Source organism: Equus przewalskii, chromosome 14 (genome assembly GCF_037783145.1).
Source record: "Equus przewalskii isolate Varuska chromosome 14, EquPr2, whole genome shotgun sequence".
Taxonomy (NCBI): domain Eukaryota; kingdom Metazoa; phylum Chordata; class Mammalia; order Perissodactyla; family Equidae; genus Equus; species Equus przewalskii.
Genome location: NC_091844.1, coordinates 10719890 through 10745071, shown reverse-complemented (window position 1 = coordinate 10745071; position 25182 = coordinate 10719890). Strand labels below are relative to the sequence as shown.

General features: G+C 42.1%; 2 protein-coding genes across 6 annotated transcripts in view; one reads left to right on the top strand and one right to left on the bottom strand.

Annotated features, from left to right (window-relative positions):
* The window catches only part of COA5 (cytochrome c oxidase assembly factor 5), a 9130-nt gene extending 3966 nt beyond the window's left edge, over positions 1 to 5164 (bottom strand). The window contains exon 1 of one of the 3 annotated variants that reach the window (XM_008532287.2): positions 4944 to 5164. In XM_008532287.2, the coding sequence (XP_008530509.1) occupies positions 4944 to 5042 (99 nt within the window). In that variant the 5' untranslated portion in view covers positions 5043 to 5164. The remainder of the gene's footprint in view (positions 1 to 4943) is intronic. The other 2 variants (XM_070573524.1, XM_008532285.2) reach the window with 2 other exon arrangements.
* UNC50 (unc-50 inner nuclear membrane RNA binding protein) lies at positions 5016 to 25182 on the top strand. Of its 3 annotated transcripts, none has more exons than XM_008532292.2 (6): positions 5016 to 5315; positions 6411 to 6694; positions 7948 to 8068; positions 22851 to 22990; positions 23079 to 23180; positions 24834 to 25182. In XM_008532292.2, exons 2-6 carry the CDS (start codon positions 6415 to 6417, stop codon positions 24968 to 24970), a joined length of 780 nt encoding a protein of 259 aa, XP_008530514.1. In that variant the 5' UTR covers positions 5016 to 5315; positions 6411 to 6414; the 3' UTR covers positions 24971 to 25182. The 3 variants fall into 3 exon arrangements, with proteins under 3 accessions (XP_008530514.1, XP_070429623.1, XP_008530515.1); XM_070573522.1 differs by having other exon boundaries at positions 5167 to 5315; positions 24645 to 25182; XM_008532293.2 differs by lacking the exon at positions 23079 to 23180 and having other exon boundaries at positions 5167 to 5315.

The following is a 25182-nucleotide window of genomic DNA, read 5'->3' as shown; positions in this document are numbered from 1 at the left end:
CATGAAGGCAGGATGCTGCCACAAGAGTGTTCACAGGAGAAATGCTTATTCTGACTCTTACCAAATAAGATTTCTTAAGAACTGTAACCATTAAAAATCAGGCTTCACAAAGTACAACTGTGAAATGAGGCAAGAGCTAAAATTTAGTCGTATTTTTTTTCAAGGTAAAATGAATGGAATGAAAATGCTAACACTACCTCTTCATTATTTTAAAACATTCTGAATATAGTGCCATAAATTTAACTTAACACAACAGCACTGAAAGTAATACTAGCCGCCTGGAAGCGCCGACACAGTCTAGTTCACACTCCAAAGGGGCGAGACTAAAATTGAATGGCAGCGAAATTTGTCTGAACACCCTACTAATCTGTCTAGTAACTAAACCCTTACAAGGACTAATTTATATTAAAAATTCAGAACAGTCCTAGGTCAGTTTGTAGGAGGTTAAAAAATAGCTACTGGATATCCCTGCCGACACAGGGCTTTAACACCAGGGAGGAAAGGGGACGCGTGCAAATAGGAACTGGCAGCATGAGCTCCTCACAGAGCAGGGGGACGTGCCAGAGGCGTCACAGGGAGAGGTACTAAGGGGGCTCGGCTTCCGGGAATGTAAATATATAAAACAACATCTGGAAAAGTGGATAGAACTTGGATTTTTTGAATCACCTGAGGCTTAATGACATCAAACTATGATTTGCAATTCATGAGAAAACAAGGTCAAAATCTTACATTATTACTACTATTAAAGAAACTGCTTATAAACATTAGCCTTATGCAGTGCCTGACAATATAAAGGAAGATCATGAAGTCGTTCTACTCAAGGTGAGTTCCAACGTAAAATCAGTTAAGCAATTCTGAGAATAAAAATGACCCTGTTCAGTGTTAACTTTAAAAGCTCAAACAGCCAGAATTAGGTGCCCTAAAATCAGAAGATTTTTAGTGCTGGTACTAAACACTTTAGATAGATGTTAATGACATAGGCTAGAGTACTACTTAAATAGAAAGATCTGGTGCGTTCATGCACCAGGAAAGATTTAACCCAAATTTCACCTGCTCTTCATCCTCAGGGATCTCCTCTCAAGCAGATTTTGCCACGTCGATCCCACCACTGCAACTGCCTCCCAAACCTCTATTTTGCAAGTGCCAGTCACCCTCCTAGTTTTTACTGTGGAAAAAGCTACAAGGTACCACATCTGGGACATTCCTGATCCCCAGGGATCTTGGCCCCTTTCTGGTCTTTATGTCTGCCTGGGTCCTAGATTTCAACTGCCATCTGCATCAGTGAATCTCAAAAGTGAATCAAAACAGAGCAGTAAGCTGCCTTGCGCTATTGGGTTCCTCCCCCAAACTCTGGAACGAGGAGCTGCTGATGGGGTATGTGTTGTGTTGCCCACATGAACAATAGGAGGAAGATTTTAAAAGACTATAACTATACAAAAGATTATAATTTATAAACTGATGCTTCCTCAAAATGTATCTAAGATGCCATCTTTTTCACACGCTTTAACCCATACTGCCAACTGCATAGTGGGAAGATCCATCTAGATACACTAAACCTAAGAGACAAATGTTAATTCATCTTCCTCTACCTCCACTCCAAATGGCAGACTGCTACTTGTCGCTTAATATCCACTCTTCCTTTTTAAAAACTGGGGCATGGCGCCGGCCCAGGGGCACAGCAGTTAAGTTTGCATGTTCTGCTTTGGCAGCCTGGGGTTTGCCCATTTGGATCCCAGGTGCGGACCTACACAACGCTTGGCAAGCCATGCTGTGGCAGGCGTCCCACATAAAGTAGAGGAAGTTGGGCATGGATGTTAGCTCAGGGCCAGTCTTCCTCAGCAAAAAGAGGAGGATTGGCAGCAGATGTTAGCTCAGGGCTAATCTTCCTCAAAAAAAAAAAGGGGGGGGGCATATGGCTGGGTTAGACTTTCCAGCCACCCTTGCAGCTGGGTGTGGTCATGTGACTAAGTTCCAGCCAACGGAATATGTGGGGAATCAAAATCTAAAACTTCTGGGTTGGTCCTTAAAGAAAAGTGGCTTGACCCTCTTCCCCACTTTACTCCATCACGTTACTAGGCCCGATGATGTGGAAGCAAGGCAATCTCGGACCACGAGTGTGAGAGTAACATCCTATCTCCCATCACAGTGCCTGAAACCACAACATCCATGGTGTATGGGTCCATGGAAGACGGAGAGGAGCTCCCCCAGGCCCCACTTATAGGCCCAAGAGCAAAAGAAAGAATTCCCTCTCTTGTTTAAGCCACTGTTACTCTGGGCCTCTGTAACATGTACCTGAACTTATAAGCTAACTAATACTCTCCCAAGCTTATCTGCCTTCTGAGGTCAAGATCAGTGATTCCCAAACACACCTGTGCCCAAGAATCAACCTGGGATACTCTTAAATTATTGGGGCGGGGGTGGGAGGTGGGGGGCAGTGGAGTCTGTACTTCTTAAGCTCTCCGCCCCCATCTCCAGGTGATTCTGATGAAGAGTCAGCAGGTCTGGAAGCTGTGAATAGTCACAAAGGAGATACCTTGTGACTGAGGTTCCCTGGGCAGAGTTTCAAGCTTTTTGACCCCCCAGGAGTTATAAAATCCTAAGAGGTCTGTCCAAGAGATGCCTTTTGAATCTCTTCCTTGCTTCTCCTCTCCAGCTGCACTGGAGTTTACCCCCTTATCACCATTACCCTGAGTCTCTCTGAGCCCCTACGCTTTCTTGACTACCTCCCATCCCAGCAGCTAGAACTAAGTATTCGTTTATGTTGCATTCCTCCCCAGAGTGAGGTCCAGCAGCTTTTGAGCTGAGTTAAAAGACTGGCAAGGAGAGACTATAGCATCCACCTGCCAAAAGATCAGATTAACTTCTTTATTCAAGGAGCTAAGGAGTCAAAAATCTTATCAAAAATGAGGTTGTCACACAGAGCAGGCACAGATCTCAGCAGAACTTCCCTTGGTCTTCAGGGTCCCTCTGGGGCACCGTGGGCTGTAGCTGCCAGTAACAGCATCTGAGGAGGTAGGATATTGTCCTGAATCTGCAAAACTCAACGTTTTGTCTCAGTACTGCCCTTTTACACTCCAGCTGAAGTCACAATCCAGGATGCACAAACAGTATGCACTTCCATTTAAGGGACTGTTCATAAACATAAGGTTCTGTTAGTGACCAAATTCAGCATCAATACGGCCACCTACTCAATGAGGGAAAAGCAGAGTTTGTGCCATGTGTCCTGGGCACTCACTCTGCCTACAGCTTTCTGGCTCTTCAGAGAACCAATTTCTACACAGGAACGAATGTGTTCCATTCATCTGTATGTCCTCTAAATTAGGCTTAGCATTCAAATGTTTGCTAAACAAATGAATCAATCATTGCAAGACCAACTTGGTACTCTCCGTGCCACCAGCATCCTCCTCCACTCCCAGAGTTTCTCTCCTCAGTCCTACTCTGTGAACTTTATTCCCTTGATTGCTCACCTCCATGGCCTTCCTGATGCTGAAAGTCAGGATAATATCCAAGCTCCTCACTCTGACAAACAAGAGCCTTCACACATGGCAACCTTCCTCTCGAGCCTTCTGTCAGGTTCCCCTTCCTCCAGGCCCCCATGTCTCCCTCACTCTGCACATGCTCTTTCAGCTTCTCCCAAAACCACCACAGCCCCCACTCCTTTACTCAACCTTTAAGACTCAGATCAAATGTCACCTCCTCTGTAAGAAGTTTCCAAACACTCAAGCAAAATAAGTTGCTCTCCACTGGGCTCCCCAGGCATTCTGCTCCTGCATCTACTCATTAAACAAATATTTACTAAATGCTTACACAGCCCTTATCACTCACAGGAATTTAGCCCCTGTTTACATCTATTCTTCCCATCAGACCAAGCTTATGCAGGCAGCGACTGTAACCGATTCATCTTTCTATCATCAGTGCCTGGCATCACGCCTGCCACGTAATGGGCATTAACTAGGAGCTGGCTGAATATGAAGCAGCAGACTGGAAACAGCCCTGGACAGGGCACCTCGGTGTCCGCATCTGTATAAAGAAGTTGGATGAGATAACCTCTTAAATTCATAACAACTCTGAAGTTTTACTAGACCTGGGAGGCCAGTCCGGCTGGCTGCTAATATCAGTGAACCAAACGTAAATTGTGAATTAGTAGAAACAGTGATATAGCCTCATGGTGGATGTCCACTTTGGGGTAGTTGTCTTTTCTTTGAAATAATAGCAACTTCCTGAAATTACATCTCCAAAAGCAAAAATAACTGTACATAATCGATGGCCCTCTCATCAGGCCTTTGCGATTGGAAACTTGTGCTTCAGTTGGGCTCCAGGACAGAACCCAGGTCTCCAGGCAACTCTGCACCTCAGCGCGTGCCTCAGGGCGTTCAGACGCGCTCCTGAGAAGTCCTGTGGCTGCAGTGAGGGAGGAGTGCAGGGGAAGCAAGAAACAAAATGGTGAAAATACGAGCTGCCTCATTTACACCTTACCCAAGAATGTACAGAACTGCAACTCAGAAACAAATTCAAACCAACACAGGGCAGAGTACACGTTTAGCCACAACTGAACAGGGAAAGGAGAAATTACTAGCCAAGAGTGTACCAGGTTTATGTAATTCTCTGGTAATTCACTCTACAGAGTCTCATTTTCTAGGGACAAGAAACCCATTATTCTCCTTTACATCTCCAGAACCGAGGAGAGCGGCAGCTTTCAATAAACCGAAGTGATTGAGCCGGAGTGGTTTAATCCTTACAGAAAACCCTACGGGGCGGTATCGTTATCTCCAATCTAACACCGGAGGGAACGAAGGCTGCGACTGCAGATCTGCCCAAGTTCCTGAAGTTGGAGCTGTGGCCGACACCTAGGACGGCTAACTGGGTCACGCGTCTCGACGGCCCCCGCGGGCCGACCGCGAGCCCTCCGCCGGGCACCGCCTCCCCGTTTCAGGCCGCGCTACCTTGAGCACACAGTCCGACCGCAGCAGACAGGCGCCCAGGTCCTCCTTCACGCCCGCGCACGCGCCGCCCTCGGGCTTATCCTCGTAATACCGGGGCATGGCTGCGCCCCCCGCCCACGACGCCCCGACTCGTTCACTGCCACAACAGCTGCGACCCGAGCGGTTCGCGGCAGGAGGAAGCGGAAGCCGACAGCAACAACTTCCGGCGGCCCCGCGGCTGACTACCCGGCCCAAGAGGCCGCGCGCGCGGCGGAAGTGGGCGCACGGGGCGCGTCACTCCCCCCGCGCCGGCTACGTTGCGGGAAGGGAAGTTGGCCGGGCCGAGGCGGCGGGTTAGGCTGGCCCGGGGTGGGGGCCGCAGCGGGGTTCCAGGTGAGGCCTGACGACGGCTCCGTGTGCGCGTCGCCCTGGCTCGCCCGCTGCCGTTTCCTCCGGCGACTCGCGGTCCCACGTCACTGGGCCCTGGAGTGACCATGTCCGGGGCCTGCTGCTCGGCCTGCCGTAGGGTTGCCAGATGAAATCAAGGATGCCCGGTTACAGTTGAATTTCAGATAAACAACGAGTAGTGTGTCAGTGAGAGTATGGCCTATGCAGTGTTTCTGACATGCTCATACTGAAAGTTACTCTTGTATCTGAGATTCAAACGTAACCGGGCGTCCTTTGTTTTTATTTGCTAAATCTGGCAACCCTCCCCGCGGCCCCAGGCTGGCGGGGAGCAGCTGGGCCCGGCGAGGCGCTTGCTGGCGTCCCGGAGGCCTGGGCAGTGGAACCGGAGGCCGGGCTGGGCCGCCGGGGCAGGGGGGCCGGGCGGTGACCTGCGCTCGCTTGGCTTCCGACTGGTTCGGCGGCACTCCCCCGCTGTCCTTCCCACTGCTGGACTATTCGGGGAGTAAAACGCTGTGGATTTGAAATTTGCTTTGTTTTTAATATCACATTCTAGTAAACGAGTTGCTTGCTGGTCACGCGCTGATGGACCTGTAGCAATAGGCCATTTATTTTAGCTCGTCGGTAGCATTGTTTCTAATTGGCTCAAACAGACGCTTCCCCTTAAAGGCTTGATGGTTCAGAGCACGGAATTTTGAGCAGGGTGCCTGAGTTTGAGTTTTGACTCCATCACTGTGTGCGCAAGAGGGGGTTTCTTCACCTCCCGGGGCCTCTGTTCCCTTCCTCCCTCCCCAACAGTAGCTACCTGGGAGGGCTGTCTGAGGACTGAGGGAGGTGAAGCGTGAATGTGTGATGATGGCTCAGAAGGGCGTGGGGCTGTCCTTGCCGGAAGTGCAGCTGGCAGTTCTCCAGCCCCCAGAACAAGCCTTAGAAACATCTCCATTCGCGTTTGACCCCTGGCTTTTCTCAAGTATTGGGGCGGAAATGTAAAGTGACCTCCCTCCTAAGTAACTCAGAAGCAGGGTAGTAGCAGCCAACGGTTTCTTCAGGCTACTTGTAAGAGAAGTTTTTTCTTCTATCTAGGAAGATGTTACCGAGTACTTCAGTGAATTCCCCAGCGCATGGGAACGGAGCGCTGAGTTCCCGGGATGCAGCAAGACACACGGCTGGGGCGAAGCGCTACAAATACCTGAGAAGGCTTTTTCGCTTTCGGCAGATGGACTTTGAGTTCGCTGCCTGGCAGATGCTCTACCTGTTCACGTCCCCACAGAGGGTTTATAGAAACTTTCATTATCGAAAGCAGACAAAGGATCAGTGGGCCAGAGATGACCCTGCTTTCCTGGTCCTGTTAAGTATCTGGCTCTGTGGTAAGTGTTAGTTTATCTGCGATAGAGTTGAAGAACAAATTGAGTGTTTCAGGTTGGACTTGTTATTAGGAGACTTTCCTGATAAACGTATCATGGGTCAGAATTTGGGGATATTTGAAGCTATGTCTTCTTTTCTGAAGCCTCAGAAATCTTCTGACAGGAAAGAAGATTGTATTGTTTCTGGTGCTAAATATCCTAAGCAGACACCAGAGTAAACTGTTACCTCGGGACTTTGAAAAGCAGAGGACAGAGTTACTCTTTTGTTGTCCTTTTTTTTTATCTGTGGTGAGGAAGATTGGCCCTGAGCTAACATCTGTGCTGGTCTTCCTCTATTTTATGTGGGATGCCGCCACAGCATAGCCTGATGAGCGGTGCTAGGTCTGCACCCAGGATCCAAACCTGCAAACCCCAGGCTGCTGAAGCAGGGCACGTGAACCCAACCACTACACCACCATGCTGGGCCCAATCGCTCTGTCTTTTAAGTACTATGATAAATAAATCAATACCCAAATGCAAACCTACTGTGAAAAGGAATATCACGATTGGAAACTGCGTGTCACAATCAGGCAAATCCAGAGTGAGGGTTGTAGAAGTACTGACGTGAACTTGAGAAACTACTTGGTTTCTCCACTAGTGTAGTGAAAGGGTCCTAACCACCTTTAAGGTGTTAAAGTGTGTCAGATTTTTTTCATGATTAACTCGACTTAAAAAAATGTTAATGCTTTTTCAGGCTAGTGGTGTTCTGAATGCTGGGGCTGCCCCGGTGACCCACAGAGAGAGAGGGGCCTCGTCAGTAAACCTCAGATATCCTGGTGGCCATTTTGTGTTCCAAGGTGGTCTGCATTTTTTTTTTTCTTTTTGGTGGGAAAGATTTGCCCTGAGCTAACATCTGTTGCCAGTCTTCTTTTTTTCCTCTCCAAAGCCCCAGGGCATAGTTGTATATTCTAGTTGTACGTCCTTCTAGTTCTTCTATGTGAGCCTCCACCACAGGATGGCTACTGACAGATGAGAGGTGTGGTTCTGCACCCGGGAACTCAACCCAGGCTGCTGAAGCAGAGCATGCTGAACTTGAACCACCAGGCCATCAGGGCTGGCTCTACGTTTCTTAATCAGTTACACAGAACACATCTTTGGGGTTTGGTTTACATGTCTGTGTCCCCCACTAGACTGTGGGCATCTGGAGGGCAGGGGCTGTGCCCCATATCCCCAGAACCCGGCAAAGTGCCTGAGTGAATCTCATAAATCTTTTTCAGTGTCCACTGTAGGATTTGGCTTTGTGCTGGACATGGGCTTCTTTGAAACGATCAAGCTGCTTCTTTGGGTTGTATTCATAGATTGTGTAGGCGTGGGTCTTCTCATATCAACTTTAATGTGGTAAGTACCATAATGTGGTTTTTCAGATGCTGCTTTGAGCCTTCATTTGCTTGCTTCAGAAGTATAGTAGCTGATGGAAAGTGAAACAAGATAAATGAATGAAAACATGGGTTTTGACTGCCAAGATTATTATAACTTGTCCTGCTGTGTTGATGCTTGTATCAGAAAGTACTCTAAAGGATGGTCTGGATTGTCAAAGTGCAGCAAATAAGTAAATTGAAGTAATGACTATATCATAATAATAAAATCTCTGATTTTGCAGAAATATTATGCAGTTAGCCAATTCTGCTTCTGTTGTCTGGATCATGACATACTTTGCTGCTGCGTTTGTCAGTGGGTCACTTTTAGGTGTGTAAAATCTAGGGGGTTATTTCGTGGAATCTTTGAATCTTTGGCTTTTAATGAAGTACACTTGAAAAAGGATTTTTTTTTTGTTAAACTTTTGGTGCCTTCCTGCTGAGACACACACACACACACGCAGAGGTTTTACTGGAAGAGTTCTCAGCGGGACTTTGTCTGGGTTTGCTTTAACAACAGTGGTGTACTGAATACAAAGCTCACGTTTGTTTTTCAGTTTTTCGCAGGAACAGTGCTCCTGTGTGGTTGGCGTGCTGGGTGAGGGAATGGATATGGGGAGTGAGCTCAGTCGGGAGCCTGTGGTTGAGTCGTTTTGGTGGTCATTATATATCAGAGAAAACACTATGGAGCATTTTAATCACAGAGAGACCTGGGTTTAGGTGCCAATTCTGTGGAATTCTCAGTCCCAGTCTCCTTTGTAAAATGGAGTTAATTATCTATTTTGTAAGGTCTTTGAGCAGATTGTGCTATGAAAAGCACCTGGCAAATAGTAAGTCCTCAATAAATGGTAGCTATTAATATTTTAAACAAAATTCTGAGACTGTAACCTCTGATAATACCATTTTATTTTCTTTTATGACTTCTGACTAGTACACTTACAGGTTTTGTATGTGCTAAGTAGTCAATAAATGCTATGCATCATTAATCTAAAATTCTGAAATCTGACCTGAAAATAATACTGCTAACTAATGTCACATATTCGTTATCAAAATATCCATGGAAAACATGGTATATGAAAAAATGTTGATAGATAACGCTTTCAGAGAAATAGTTTAGTTTGTATCAACCTGCCATAAATGCTTTGACTGTGGAGAGCTACAGAAACCAAGTCATGCTAGGGTTTAGTAACTTTAGTATGAGTCTGTATCGTAGTTTGACTTAAGTAGAAAAGGACTCAGCGTATTTTTGAGAACGTGCATTGTGTTATGAATTGTGTGAGGACCTAGGAATAGAAATCACGACACACAGTTCTGGTCATCGCAGAGGCACCACAGGAACAGCGTGAGGAGGTGTTCAGGGAGATGGGGTGTTTGATTCCTGGCACCAAGGGAGAGGGCACAGAAGTGCAGAACAGCCTGCTAGGTCTGGGAGTGCAGGGTGGCACTGAGTGGCTGGGAAAGAGATGTGGCTAGAGAAATTGGCCTTAAATGCAATTGAGAAAAAAGAATTGGGCTTTATCTCAGGCTGCATTCATGGGGTGGGGGAGAGTTAGCCAGCTTAGAGGCTTTGAAGTAAGGAAATAGTGTAAAATTCACTTTAGGAAAAGTCTTTTCTATGGCAGTGGAGGAGGAGAAGCTGGAGAAGAGCGGCAAGGCTGGATACCATTGTGGTGGTCTGTGCAAGAGTAGAGAAGGCCCAGGCTGGCGTGGTGATCGTAGGAAGAGAGAGGAGAGAGAGAGATTAGAAGCTGTCTGTGATGACAGGATGTGACGAGGATAGGGACGAGGAGGAGGCCGAGGCCTCCTTTGGGATGGCCTGCAAGTTTTTAGCTTAGGAGTAAGTGGCAGGTGCCGATGAAGCACTCAGTGTCAGACATGTTGAGTCCAGGTGGCTTGTTGAATATTTAGGGGAAGTAATGGTTCAGTAGACATTGGGGTAGATGACAGTGAACCTGCAGCAGTCTGGGCCAAGACGACTACATGCCTGGCATCATTACTATGGAGGTCGGAGGTGAAAACCGCAGTTGTCTCGAACTCCCTCAGAAGAATGTCTCTGTTCTAGAGGCAAGACTCTGACTAAGGACAGAAGCCTGGAAAGTGGCTGTTTAAGCAAAGGGAGCCGCAGGAGGAGGACCACAGAATGAGAACTCTTGGGTAGTGAGCTAGATGCTTACTCCACTTCTGGTTTTTTGGTTAGTTTTTAATTGAAGTATAATTGGCATACAGTATTTCCTATTAGTTTCAGACGTACATCATAGTGATTTGATATTTATATACATTACAAAATGATCACCACAACAAGTCTAGTTACCATCTGTTACCATACAAAGTTATTATAATGTTATTGACCACGTTCCCTATGCTGTACATTACAGGCATACCTCAGAGATATCATGGGTTTAGTTCCAGACCAACGCAGTAAAGCGAGTATTGCAGTAAAGTAGTCACACGGATTTTTTTGGTTTCCCAGTGCATAACAAAGTTATGTTTACACTATACTGTAGCCTGTTAAGTGTGCAATAGCATTATGTCTAAAAAGCAATGTAAGTACCTTAATTAAAAAATAATTTATTCCTGAAAAATGCTAACCATCATCTTAGCCTTCAGTGAGTCATAATATTTTTGATGGTGGAAAGTCTTGTAAAAAATGCAATATCTGCAAAGTGCAATAAAGTGAAGTGCAATAAAATGAGGTATGCCTGTATACCGCAGCCTTATTTTATAACTGGAAATTTGTACTTTCAATCGCCTTCACTTATTTCACCTGCTCTCTAACCCCTCACCACCTTGGTAACCACCAGTTTGTTTCCTGTATTTATGAGTCTGTTTCTGTTTTGTTTAGTTTCTTCATTTGTTTTGTTTTTTAGATTTCACATATAAGTGAAATCATCTGATATTTGTTTTTCTCTGACTTACTTCACTTAGCATAATACTCTCCAGGTCCATCCATGTTGTCACAAATGGCAAAATTTCATTCTTTTTTATGACTGAGTAATATTCCATGGTATATACATCTTTTTTATCCATTCATCCATTGATAGATGCTTAGGTTGCCTCCATATCTTGGCTATTGTAAATAATGCTGTGGTGAACATAGCAGGAATATCTCTCTTCGAATTAGAGGGATGGCTTTCAGTTTTTCCCTGTGAGTATGATGTTGGCTGTGGGTTTGTCATATATGGCCTTTATTATATTGAGATACTGTCCTTCTATACCCATTGTATTGAGAGTTTTTATCATAAATGGAGATTAGATCTTGTCAAATGCTTTCTCTGCATCTATTCAGATGATCATGTGGTTTTTATTCCTCATTTTGTTAATGTGGTGTATCTCATTGATTGATTTGCAGATGTTGAACCATCCCTGTGTCCCTGGTGTAAATCCCACTTGATCATGGTGTATGATCCTTTTAATGTATTGTTGTATTAAGTTTGCCAATATTTTGTTGAGGATTTTTGCATCTGTGTTCATCAGCGATATTGGCTTGTAATTTTCCTTCTTTGTGTTGTCCTTCTCTGGCTTTGGGATCAGGGTGATGTTGACCTCATAAAATGTGTTAGGAAGTGTTCCATCTTCTTCAATTTTTTGGAATAGTTTGAGAAGGATAGGTACTAAATCTTTTTTGAATGTTTGCTAGAATTCTCCTGAGAAGCCATCTGGTCCTGGACTTTTATTTTTTGGGAGATTTTTGATAACTGTTTCAATCTCTTTACATGTGATTGGTTTAGTGAGATTCTCTATTTCTTCTTGATTCAGTTTTGGGAGGTTGAATGAGTCTAAGAATTTATCCACTTCTTCTAGATTGTCCAATTTGTTGGCATGTAGCTTTTCATACTATTATAATCCTTTGTATTTCTGTGGTATCTGTTGTAATTTCTCCTTTTTCATTTCTAATTTTATGGATTTGAGCCTTCTCTCTTTTTTCTTAGTGAATCTGCCTAAGGGTTTGTCAATTTTATTTATATTCTCAAAGAATCAGCTCTTAGTTACCTCGATCTTTTCTACTGTTTTTTTGGTGTCAATTTCATTTACTTCTGCTCTAATTTTTATTATTCCTCTCCTTCTGCTGACTTTGGGCTTTGTTTGTTCTTCTTTTTCTAGTTCTGTTAGGTGTAGTTTAAGATTGCTTATTTGAGATTTTTCTTTTTTGTTAAGGTGGGCCTGTATTGCTATGAATTTCCCTCTTAGGACTGCTTTTGCTTCATCCCATGTGAGTTGGTATGGTTATTTTTCATTTGTCTCCAGATATTTTTTTATTTCTCCTTTAATTTCTTCACTGATCCATTGACTGTTCAGTAGCATGTTTAGTCTCCATGTGTTTGTTGCTTTCCCAGCTTTTTTCTTATAGTTGATTTCTAGTTTCATAATCTTATGGTCAGAAAAGATGCTTGATCTGATTTCAGTCTTCTTAAATTTATTGAGGCTTGTGTTGTTTCCCAGCATATGGTCTATCTTTGAGAATGTTCTAGGTGCACTGGAGAAGAATGTGTATTCTGCTGTTTTTGGATGGAATGTTCTATATATTTCTTTTAAGTCCATCTGGTTTAGTTTTTTGTTTAGTTCCACTATTTCCTTGTGGACTTTGTGTCTGGATGATCTATCCATTGATGTGAGTGGGGTGTTGAAGTCCCCTACTATTATAGTGTTGTTGTTAATTTCTCCTTTTAGGTTTGTTAATAGTTGCTTTATGCACTTTGGTGCTCCTGTGTTAGGTGCATATATATTTATAAGGGTTATGTCCTCTTGGTGGAGTGTCCCTTTTATCATTATAAACTGCCCCTCTTTGTCTCTCATTGCCTTTTTTATCTTGAAGTCTACTTTGTCTGATATAAGTATGGCAACACCTGCTTTCTTTTGTTTGTCATTGGCTTGGAGAATCGTCTTACATCCCTTCACTCTGGGCCTGTGTTTGTCTTTAGAGCTGAGATGTGTTTCCTGGAGGCAGCATATTGTTGGGACTTGTTTTGTAATCCATCCAGCTACTCTGAGTCTTTTGATTGGAGGATTCAATCCATTTACATTTAGAGTAATTAGTGATGTATGAGGGCTTAATGCTGCCATTTTATCACTTGTTTTCCAGTTGTTCTGTATTTCCCTCATTTCTCATCCCCTTTACTTTGGACTGCCAGTTCTGTTTGGTGGCTCTCTATGATGGCTTTTTCAGTTTCCTCTTTATCATTTGTGTCTCTGTTCTGATTTTTTCTTTAGTGGTTACCATGAGGTTTGTATAAAACATCTCATAGATGAGATAGTCCATATTCTGATAGCCTTTTATTTTCTTAGCCTAAGCAGGTTCCATACCTATCCTCTTCCCCATCTAAGCTATTGTTATCACAACTAGTTCCGTTTTGTATTGTGAGTTTGTGGTTGAAATGAAGTGATTATATTTATTCTTGATGTCTTCCTTTCCTTTATCGTTAATGTTATAATTGTTTGCTAATCTGTTCTCATAGAGAGTTGCAATTTTCTGATTTTGACCACCTACTTATTTCCTTGCTCAAGACTTGTAAACCCTTCCTTTTTTTTTCAGATATGAAGGCCTTCTTGGTCATGTCTTACGGGGGTCGGTGGGGGTGATGGTCTTGTGGCAGTGAACTCCCTTAGCATTTTTCTATCTGGGAAAGTTTTGATTTCTCCATCATAGCTGAAGGATATTTTCGCTGGATAGAGTATTCTTGGCTGAAGGTTTTTGTCTTTCAGAATTTTGAATATATCTCTCCTAGCCTTTAAGGTTTCTGCTGAGAAATCTGCTGAAAGCCTAAATAGGGGTTTCTTTGTAGATTATTTTCTTCTGCCTTGCTGCCCTTAATATTTTTCTGTCATACACTTTTGCCAGTTTTACTGATATATGCCTTGTTCTTTGTACATTGATGTAGTTAGGAGTTCTATTAGCTTCTTTTACTTGTAATTCCAGTTCCTTCCCCAGGTTTGGGAAGTTCTCAGCTATTGTTTCTTTGAACAAGCCCTCTGCTCCTTTCTCTCTTCCTTCTCCCTCTGGAATACTTCTAATCCTTATGTTGCATTTCCTAATTGAGTCGGATATTTCTTGGAGAATGTCTTCATTTCTTTTTAGTCTTAGTTCTCTCTTCCTCTATCTGAAGCATTTCTATATTTTTCTCCTCTAAATTGCTAATTCTGTCCTCCAGAATATCAGCTCTGTTATTTAAGGACTCCAGATTTTTCTTTTTTCTCATTCATTGTGTTTTTCATCTCCAACATTTCTGATTGGTTATTTGTAGTTTCAATCTCTTTTGTGAAGAATTCCCTCTGTTCATTCCTTTTCTCCCTGATTTCATTGAACTGTCTTTCTGAATTCTCTTGTAACTCATTGAGGTTTTTTCTTTTAGAGATTGGCAATTGAGCTAAGATCTGTTGCCAATCTTCTTTTTTCCCCTTTCTTCTTTTTCTTCTCCTCAAAGCCCCCCAGTACATAGCTGTATATTCTACTTGTAGGTCCTTCTGGTTGTGCTATGTGAGACACCACATCAGCATGGCTTGATGAGTGGTGCCATGTCCAGTATCCGAACCAGTGAAATCCTGGGCTGCTGAAGTGGAGCAGGCAAACTTAACCACTCAGCCACAGGGCCAGCCCCTCGTTGAGTTTTTTTATGGTAGCTGTTTTGAATTCTCTGTCATTTAGGTTGTACATTTCTGTGCCTTCAGGATTGATTTCTGGGTGTTTGTTTTTTCCTCCTGGTCTGGAGTATTAATATACTTCCTCATAGTGTTTGATGGAGTGGATTTGTGCCTTTCCCTAGTGATAGTATCTGGTCGCAGATTCCACCTGCCACCACTAAGGGGGTGGAGGCAGAAGCTGTGAATTCTGTGCCCACTGTGATCCCAGTCAGCTGTGCCTGTCTGAGCCTGGGCTACTCCTTGGGACTGGAGCAGCCCTGTGGGCTTTCCCACTGAATGGGAGAGCAATCATGTGTGGAGTCATGGCTGCTGCCACCTGTTCACACAGTCCTGTCAAGATGCGCTCCTCCCTTTGGGGCTGCAGCAGTACTATGGGCATTCATGGCAGCCAGGAACTCGTTCACCTGGGTGTGCAGATCTGCCACCGTCTCCTCCTAGGTTGCACTGGCCATTGTGCTTGGTGGGCAGGGTCTCCCCATTGAGTCTGAGCATGGGCTGCTCCCCAGGGGCCATGGTGGCACTGCAGGCTCTCCCACCAGACGGGAAACCAAACCCCTGGGGGCTCAGGGCTGCTGTCACCTGTTCCTGCAGTCATGCAGAGGTGTGCTCCCACCCTTGGGGCTGCACCTGTGCTATGGGTGCTTCAGCCAGGAGAGCAATCACACAAGGGCACAGGGCTGCCGGGGGCACTGTAGAGTGCTTAGCAATCTCCACCTCCTCCCTGGCAGTAGTCCATCCACCTTCAGATGTATAGCCACATGGGTCTCTCAGGAGTCCTGTTGTGCTGTTTGGGTATCCTCTGTTGATCCATGAATGTCCATTTAGTTGCAGTTCAAAGGGGAAGAGATAAAGGGAACAACCCACTCTGCCATGTTGCTGATGTCACCTCATCTCTTAAATTTAGTATTCTCATTTTCTTCAGATAAATACCCAGAAGTGGAATTGCTAGGTCACATGGTAGTTCTATTTTTAATTTTTTGAGTAATTTCCATACGGTTTTCCATTGTGGCTGCACCAGTTTACATTCCCACCAACAGTGTATGAGGGTTCCCTTTTCTCCACATCCTCTCCAACACTTATTTTTTGTCTTTTTTTTTTATTAAGATTGGCACCTGCACTAACATCTGTTGCTGATCTTTCTTTTTTCTCCCCAAACCTCCCCAGTACATAGTTGTATATTCTAGTTGTGAGTGCCTATATCTAGTTGTGAGTTGTATGTTCTAGTTGTGGTTGTGCTATATATGGAATGCCGCCTCAACATGACCTGATGAGCAGTGCCGTGTCTGAGGCCAGGATCCCAACTGGCAAAACCCTGGGCTGCTGAAGTGGAGCGCGAAAACTTAACCACTCAGCCACGGGGCCAGCCCCTGTCTTCTTGATAATAGCCATTCTGATAGGTTGGAGGTGGTATCTCATTGTGATTGATTTGCATTTCCCTGATGATTAGTGATATTAAGCATCTTTTAATGTGCCTGTTGCCTATCTGTATGTCTTCTTTAGAAAAATATCTAAGTCCTCTGCCCCTTGTTTAATCAGTTTGTTTGTTTTTTTGATAGGAAGTTGTGTAAGTTTTTTTAAGTATTTTGGAAATTAACCGCTTGTTGAATGTATGATTTGCAAGTATCTTTTCCCATTCAGTAGATTGCCTTTTCATTTTCTTGATAGTTTCCTTTGCTGTGCAAAAGATTTTTAGTTTGATGTACTCCCATTTGTTTATTTTTGCTTTTGTTGCCCTTGCCTGAGGAGACTGGTCCAGAAAAATAATGCTAGGAGTAATATGAAAGAGCTTACTGCCCTGTTTTCTTCTAGGAGTTTTATGGTATCAGATCTTACATTCAAGTCTTTAATACATTTTGAATTTATGTAAGATAGTAGTCCAGTTTCATTTTTTTGCATGTAACTGTCCAGTTTTCCCAACACCGTTTGTTGAAGAGATTGTCTTTTCCCCATTGTACGTTCTTGCCTTCTGTGTCATGGATTAATTGACCATATATGCATGGGTTTATTTCTAGGCTCTCTATTCCACTGATCTATGTGTCTGTTTTTGTGCCAGTACCATACTGTTTTCATTACTAAGCTTTGTTGTATAGTTTGAAACCAGGGAGCATGATAACCCCAACTTTGTTCTTCTTTCCTAAGATTGCTTTGGATATTCAGGGTCTGTTGTGGTCCCATACAAATTTTAGGATCTTATGTTCTAGTTCTGTAAAGAATGCCATTGGTATTTTGGTGGGGATTGCCTTGTGAATCTGTAGGTTGCTTTGGGTGGCATTGACATTTTAACAATATTAATTCTTCCAATCCATGAGCATGATATATCTTCCCATTTATTTGTGTCTTCTTCAGTTTATTTCATCGGTGTCTTATAGTTTTCAGAGTGTGGGTCTTTCACCTCCTTGGTTAAATTTATTCGTAGGTATTTTATTCTTTTTGATGCAATTGTAAATGGGATTTTTTCATAATTTCTCTTTCTGATAGTTTGTTATTAGTGTATAGAACCACTGCCAATTTCTGCATATTAATTTTACAGTTGTATCCTGCAACTTTATTGAATTTGTTTACTAGTTCTAATAGTTTTTTGGTGGAGTCTTTAGAGTTTTCTATATGTAATGTCATGTCATCTGCAAATAGTGACAGTTTTACTTCTTTCTTTCCAATTTGGATCCTTTTCTTTCTTTTTCTTGTTTAATTGCTCTGGCTAGGACTTCCAATACTATGTTGAATATATATGGCAAGAGTAGACATTTCTCTCTTGTTCCTGATCTTTGAGGAAATGCTTTAAGCTTTTCACCATTGAGTATGACGTTAGCTGTGGGTTTGTTATATATGGCCTTTATTATGTTGAGGTACATTCCTTCTGTACCCACTTTGTTGAGAGTGTTTATCCTAAATGGATGTTGAATTTTTTCAAATGCTTTTCCTGTGTCTATTGAGATGATCATTTGATTTTTATCCTTTTTGTTAATGTGCTGTATCACGTTAATTGATTTGTGGATGTTGAACCATGCTTACATCCCTGGATAAATCCCACTTGATCATGGTGTATCATCCTTTTAATATATTGTTGAATTCAGCTTGCTTATATCTTGTTGAGGATTTTTGCATCTATGTTCATCAGGGATATTGGCCTATAATTTTCTTTTTTTGTGGTGCATTTGTCTGGTTTGGGTATCAGGGTAATGCTGGCCTTGTAAAATGAGTTTATATGCACTCCGTCCTCTTTAATTTTTTGGAATAAGTTGAGGAGGATAGGTATTAACTCTTCTTTAAATGTTTGGTAGAATTCACCTGTGGAGCCTTCTGGTCCTGAACTTCTGTTTCTTGGGAGTTAAGTTTTTGTTTTTTAGCTGAGGAAGATTTTCCCTGAACTAACATCTGTTGCCAGTCTTTCTTTTTTTGTTTGTGAGCTACCGCCACAGCATGCCCACTGAGGAGTGGTATAGGCCTGCACCCAGGAACTCAACCCAGACCACCAAAGCAGAGTGCGTCAAACTTAACCACTTGGCCACCTGAGTTGGCCCTTGTTTTGGAGGAATTTTTAAATTACTGATTCAATTTCGTTCCTTTAATCAGTCTATTCAGAATTTTCATTTCTTCATGATTTAGTCTTGGCATGTTGTTTGTTTCTAGGAATTTATTCATTTCTTCTGGGTTTTCCAATTTGTTGGCGTATAATTGTTCATAGTAGTCTCTTATGGTCTTTTGTATTTTTGTGGTGTCAGTTGTAACTTCTCCTGTTTCATTTCTGGTTTTATTTATTTGACTGCTCTTTTTTTCTTGATGAATCTGGCTAAAGGTGTATTGATTTTATTTATCTTTTCAAGGAACCAGCTTTTAGTTTCATGATCTTTTCTATTGTTGTCTTAGTCTCTATTTCATTTATTTCCACTCTGATCTTTATTATTTCCTTTTTTCTATTAACTTAGGACTTTGTTATTCTTTTTCCAGTTCCTTTTAGGTGTAAAGTTAGATTACTTGGGATTTTTTTCTTGTTTTTGAGGAAAGCCTGTATTGCTATGGACTTCCCTCTTAGAACTGCTTTTGCTATGTCCCAAAGATTTTGGAACGTTGTGTTTCCATTTGTCTCAAGGTGTTTTTTTCATTTCCTCTTTGATCTCTTCATTGACTTGTTTAGTAGCATGTTGTTTGATCTTTACATGTTTGTGTTTTTTTCCAGTTTTCTTCTTGTAATTGATTTCTAGTTTCATACTGTTGTGGTTGGAAAGATACTTGATATGATTTCAGTCTTCTTAAATTTATTGACTTATTTTGTGGCCTAACGTGGTCTGTCCTTGAGAATGTTCTATGTGCACTTGAAAAGAATGTGTATTCTGCCATTTTGGAATGAAATGTTCTGTATATATCTATTAAGTCCATCTGGTCTAATGCATCATGTAAGGCCAATGTTTCCTATTGATTTTCTGTCTGAATGATCTATCCGTTGATGTAAGTGAGCTGTTAAGTCCCCTACTATTACTGTATTACTGTCAGTTTCTCCCTTTATGTCTGTTAATATTTGCTTTGTATATTTAGGTGCACCTATGTTGGATGTATAAATACTTATGAATGTTATATCCTCTTCTTTTATTGACCCCTTTATCATTATGTAATGCCCTTCTTTGTCTTTTGTTACAGTCTTTTTAAGTCTATTTTGTGTGACGTGCATATTGCTACCCCATCTTGCTTTTCATTTTTATTTGCATGGAATTTCTTTTTCCATCCCTTCACTTTCAGTCTTTGTGTGTCTTTAGACCTGAAGTGAGTCTCTCGTAGGCAACGTATAGATGGGTCTTGTTTTTAAAAATCCATTCAGCCTCTCTGTGTCTTTTGATTGGAGCGTTTAGTCTCTTTATATTTCACGTATTTATTTATAGGTATGTACTAATTGCCATTTTGTTAGTTGTTTTCTGGTTGTTTTTGTAGTTTTCCTCTGTTCTTCTTGTCTTTTGGTCTCTTCCCTTATGGTTTGATGGTCTTCTTTAGCATTATGTTTGGATTCCTTTCTCTTAATTTTTTGTGTGTTTATTATAGATTTTTGGTTTATGGTTACCATGGGTTCATATATATCAACCTACACACATACATACATGTGTATATATATAGCAGTCTGTTTTAAGGAGATAATCACTGAAGTTCGAACTCATTCTAAAATCACTACGTTTATGCCCCTCCCCATGTTTTATGTTTTTGACATATTTTACATTTTTTTATCTTGTGTATCCTTAACTGCTTATTGTAGTTATAGGTAATTTTACTACTTTTGTCTTTTAACCTTCATACTAGCTTTTTAAGTGGTTTATCCACTGCTTTTACTAAATATTTCTTTCTTTTATATGTTTTCTCGTTTCTACTTATGGCTTTTTTTTCCTGCTTAAAGACAACCCTTTAACATTTCTTGTAAGACTTGTTTAGTGGTGATGAATTCTTTTAGTTTTTGCTTGTCTGGGAACCTCTTTCTCTCTCCTTCAATTCTGAATGATAACCTTGCCAGGTCAAGTATTCTTGGTTGTAAGTTTTTTCCTTTCATCACCTTAAATATATCATGCCACACCCTTCCAGCTTGCAAAGTTTGTGCTAAAAAATCAGTTGACAGTCTTACAATGGTTCCCTGGTATGTGACTTCCTGTTTTTTTCTTGCTGCCTTTAAGATTGTCTCCTTCTCTTTAACTTTTGCCATTTTAATTGTAATATGTCTCGGTGTGGGTCTCTTTGAGTTCATCTTGTTTGGGACTTTCTGTGCTTTCTGGACCTGAACGTCTGTTTCCTTTCCCAGACTGGGGAAGTTTTCAGCCACTATTTCTTCAAGTAAGTTTCCTGCTGCTTTCTCTCGTCTCCTTCTGGAAGACCGATAATGTGGATGTTAGTATGCTTGATGTTGTCCCAGAGGTTCCTTAAACTATTTTCATTTTTCAGAATTCTTTTTTTTTTTTTTGCTGTTCTCTTTGGGAGATTTCCATTATTCTGTCTTCTAGATCACTGATCTGTTCTTCTGTATCATCTAATCTGATGTTGATTCCCTTTAGTGTATATTTCATTTCAGTTACTGTATTCTTGAGCTCTGATTGGTTCTTTCTTATAATTTCTAACTCTTTGTTGAAGTTCTCATTGTGCTCCTCCACCACATCCAGGCCATCATGGTGAGAGAGCTGGAGCTGGAGTAGACACAGGCTGGGGGTGTCCTGGGGTGCTTCATGCCGGGGCCACCCTGACGGGATGGCAGGAGCTAGAGTGGGCACAGGCCAGAGGTCCTGGGGTGTGCTGTGCCAGGGCCACCTTGTCAAGACAGCTGGAGCTGGAGTGTGTCTGGGCTTGTGTGTATGGTGGGGGGAGTGTCCCAGGAGGGTGCCACACTGTGGCTACCCTTATTGTATTCATTTTAATGGCACACGTTCTTGGCTAAAATGGAAGATGTTTTGGTAAGTTCCAGTTTGTTCAAGCAAAGCTTTATTATTTTGACATTTTCAGATAACTGAGTACAGGACTGTTTTATTAGTACTATACCATGCTCTTCCTCGTTTATTTTTTCTATTTTTATTTCCACCATAGGCATAGCATTTTCTTAAGTGTATCCTTGAAATCATACATATAAGGGTCCATTGAACTCCCACAGCTGTGTCTATAATATAAATGACCCTTTTTGTTCTTTTCCTTTGAAGATCAATTTTCCTATTACCTGCATATTTTACTTTTCATTCATTCATCGTTAACTCAATGAACAGGCCATGCTGTGTAACAGTGACATGGGCTTGAATAATTGTTCTCATGGTAGATATGTCACTGCCATTCTTTACTGGTTCCTCCTGATTCCCTGACCTCTAATAGGGGCGTGACCCAGGTCTTAGGCCCTGAACATATCCTCTCTCTACGTTCTTTCATTGGGTGATTTCATTCAGGTCCAGGGATTTTGAGTATCATTTACACACCGATGAGTTTATATCTCCAGTTAGTATCTCTCCTTTAAACTGTAGACTTTATATATACTTCTTTCTCTACACAAATAGGCATCTTCAACATAGGTCCAAATCCAAACTCCTGTGCTCTCTGTCCTGCCCCAAAACCACTTTCTGCAGCCATCCCCACCTCAGTTAATGGCACCTCAGTTTTCCATTTGTTTAAGGCACAAATCTCCCAGTCGTCCTTGACTCTTCTTTTTTTCTCATACTCCACATCCAGTACTTAAATGAATCCTGTTGGCTCTGCCTTCCCACATGTCACCACCTCCACTCCTACCATCCTGGGCATCTCTTACTCACAGTAGCCTCCCAGCTTGCCTCTCCACTTCCACTTTTGTCCCTATAGTCTGTTCTCAGATCGGCTGCCAGAGGAACCCTGTCAAACTAGTAAGTCCAACACTTCTGGGAACTCCACGGTGACTTCTTATTTCACCAAGAATAAAAGCCAAAGGTCTTAAAATGGCCACAGGCTCTATAAGACCTAGCTTCCTGTTTGTTTTCTGATTTTGTTTCTTGCTGCTCTTCTCACTTGTTCCAGACACACTGGTCTCCTCACTCATTCCTCAAACATGCCAGGCCTCCTGCCACCTTCTTTGTACTCTACCACACCTCTCTGTCCATACACAGACTGTCCTCTGCCTAGAATGCTCTGCCCCCGGTAATTCCTATCACTGCCCTTTGGCCTTTACACACGTTACTTTCTTATGACCGTCATATTTAACATTGCTTTTCAACTTTGTATTCTTTTTTCTTTTTTTGGTGAGGAGGACTGGCCCTGAGCCAACATCTGTGCCAGTCTTCCTCTGTTTTGTATGTGGGATGCCTCCAGAGCATGGCTTAACAAGCAGTGTGTAGGCCTGCACCTGGGATCTGAACCCATGAACCCCAGGCCCCCAAAGTGCAGTGCATGAACTTAACCACTGCACCACTGGGCTGGCCCCTCAACTTTGTATTCTTTATCCTTTTCTGCTTTATTTTTCTTCATAGTACCATCTGACATATATTTATGTTATTGTCAGTCTACTCCCACTAGATTGAAGGCACAGATTTTTGTCTGTTTTGTTTACAGCTATATCTCTGGTATCTAGAATAGCGTTTGGTACCTAGAAGGTAGTCAGTAAATATTTATAGAATTAACTTTATTGTATTATGAAAGAAATTTTAACTTTTCTTCAGGTTTATCTCTAACAAGTATTTAGTGAAACGGCAAAGCAGAGACTACGATGTGGAGTGGGGCTATGCCTTCGATGTGCATCTGAATGCTTTTTATCCTCTCCTAGTCATTCTGCATTTTATCCAGCTTTTTTTCATTAACCGTAAGTAACAGTTACTTCCGAAGAGATTATCAAAAAGTCTTCATTGTACGCACTGAAAAGAGATTCATTGTATGCATCTCTTTCACAGATGTTATCCTAACAGACACATTTATTGGATATTTAGTTGGAAATACCTTATGGTTGGTTGCAGTTGGCTATTATATCTATGTAACCTTCCTAGGATACAGTGGTAAGTAATTACTTTTTTTGGTCGACTGAAAACGTAACAGGGAGGTGAAAAGTTGTAGCACAATTGTAAAACAATTAGCTTCCTTTATTGGAGCGCTTTCAGGTACTGTCCCAAGTATTTTATATGAGTTATCTCATTTAATCTTCACAATTTTTTGATATAGGTTTACTTATCCCCATTTTTCAAATGAGGGGACAGGCCCAGAGAGATTAAGTAATTTGCCAATGGTCACGCAGCTAGAAAGTGGCATGGCTGATATATAACAAATTTTATAATTTCAAGGAACCATGTTAACCCATATTGATTATCTCCAAGTTACTTGCAGGAACTCACCATCAGTTTCCTCTTTTTCTCCCAGGCTCTGGGGTCCTAGGTTACCAGCAGCAGGTTAGAGTGAGGAAAGGGTTGGGCCTCGTGTCTGGCACATAGGTATATGAACTTGAGTATATTTAAAACCCTTGCCTTGTTTTCTGTTTTTATGATCATTGTATGGTTCTGTAGATGATCACAGAAGATCAGGCCAGACTTCTCTTGACCTCAGGATATGTTTGCAAACTTATTGTTAAAACCTGCTCCCAGTTCATTTTTCTTAATATGAATGGGAAACATATTTACATTACTCTTCATTTATGTTGGGAAATGATCTCCATTAAATAGAGCTAAGTTAAATCTAGAGATCTGATGATGATTTGTGAGCGTTGTGTTGTTTTTAGCCCTTCCTTTCTCGTCACTCTGGGTAGCCAGGACCTCACGGTAAATACAGACCACTCGGACTCAACATAGGACTGGCTCCTCTGGTCAGAGCCCTTGTTCCCACTCCACCTCCTTGCTGCTTTGCCAGGGACCACTGAGCCCCCCTCTAATTATAATACCTCATTTGGGGCATTGGGAGTCCTTTCTCTAGTTCAGGGGAGATGTTTGTGACATGTTATGTTCAGGTTTCTACTGAGTTTTCACGTGTTTTGAGAAAGTTCTAAATTGTGATCAGCACAGCGCACCATTGTGGTTTCTCTGAGTGGACTGTTGATCACCCTCCTGGTAACTCCCTGCAGTTAGAACAGTTTCTTTGCGTACAGCTCGCGTTCAGTTTGGGGACTTGCTGGATGAGAAATATTTAGGTTAGAACGCATGAAGTAAGCAGTGAGCAGGAAAGAAACGTGGCTATCTGGGGACAGATTTTATATTTGATAGTTTTAGTGAGAGATCTCACCCCTCAAGGTGGAGGGATAACGCTGGCTACCCTGGGAAATCTCAAATCGCTGAGAGTTGCTTTTTCCTATAATATCCATCTCAGTTGCTACCTGTAGATGGACTCTTAGAGGCTTTTGAAGCAGTCACAGGTTTAAATTCACTGTTTTATTAATATTTGTGATGCTTGTCCCTCGCTCTTAATCTCTTAGTCCTGGATTTGCTTCTCACTCAGCCTTTGTGGTGAAATCATGCCTCTGCTCGGTTTCTTCACAGCTGTGAATGAGGAGGAAGCAACACAGAAGAGTAGCAAGAGTAGGATAGTTCTGGCTGGCTGTCGCATCATCTTACCCAAAATACACATTCCTTTTTGGCCCCACGTGTTGTAGTAAGAGCTGTCTTTCAGAATGTTCGTTTATTAGTCATATTTCCTTCTTTTAAAAATAATTTGGATTTCTTTTCCAGCATTGCCATTTTTGAAAAATACAGTCATTCTTCTCTACCCATTTGCACCTCTCATTCTCCTGTATGGACTGTCACTAGCGCTAGGATGGAACTTCACCCACACGCTGTGCTCCTTCTACAAGTACAGGGTGAAATGAAGAGAAGAAGTGAGAGTATTACATCGTGACCGTGTCTGCAGTATTGGCGATGATGACGTCTTACGAAACTTGTAAATAAACTATCATTGTAGATATCTTAAAGGTGTAAAGTTTGCAAACTGGAGGAAATATATAGGTTAACACTATTGTTGAGTACATTCCTTAAAACTAATTAAATGTACATTTCTATAATAAATATTTTTTAAACTAAA

What these genes read in the sequence shown, in the direction of transcription:
- UNC50 (XM_008532292.2), top strand. Translation starts at nt 6,415, where the DNA reads ATGTTACCGAGTACTTCAGTGAATTCCCCAGCGCATGGGAACGGAGCG. An exon ending in CTCATATCAACTTTAATGTG is followed by an intron (nt 8,069 to 22,850) that starts GTAAGTACCATA and finishes ACTTTTCTTCAG; the next exon opens with GTTTATCTCTAACAAGTATT. An exon ending in AACCTTCCTAGGATACAGTG is followed by an intron (nt 23,181 to 24,833) that starts GTAAGTAATTAC and finishes TTTCTTTTCCAG; the next exon opens with CATTGCCATTTTTGAAAAAT.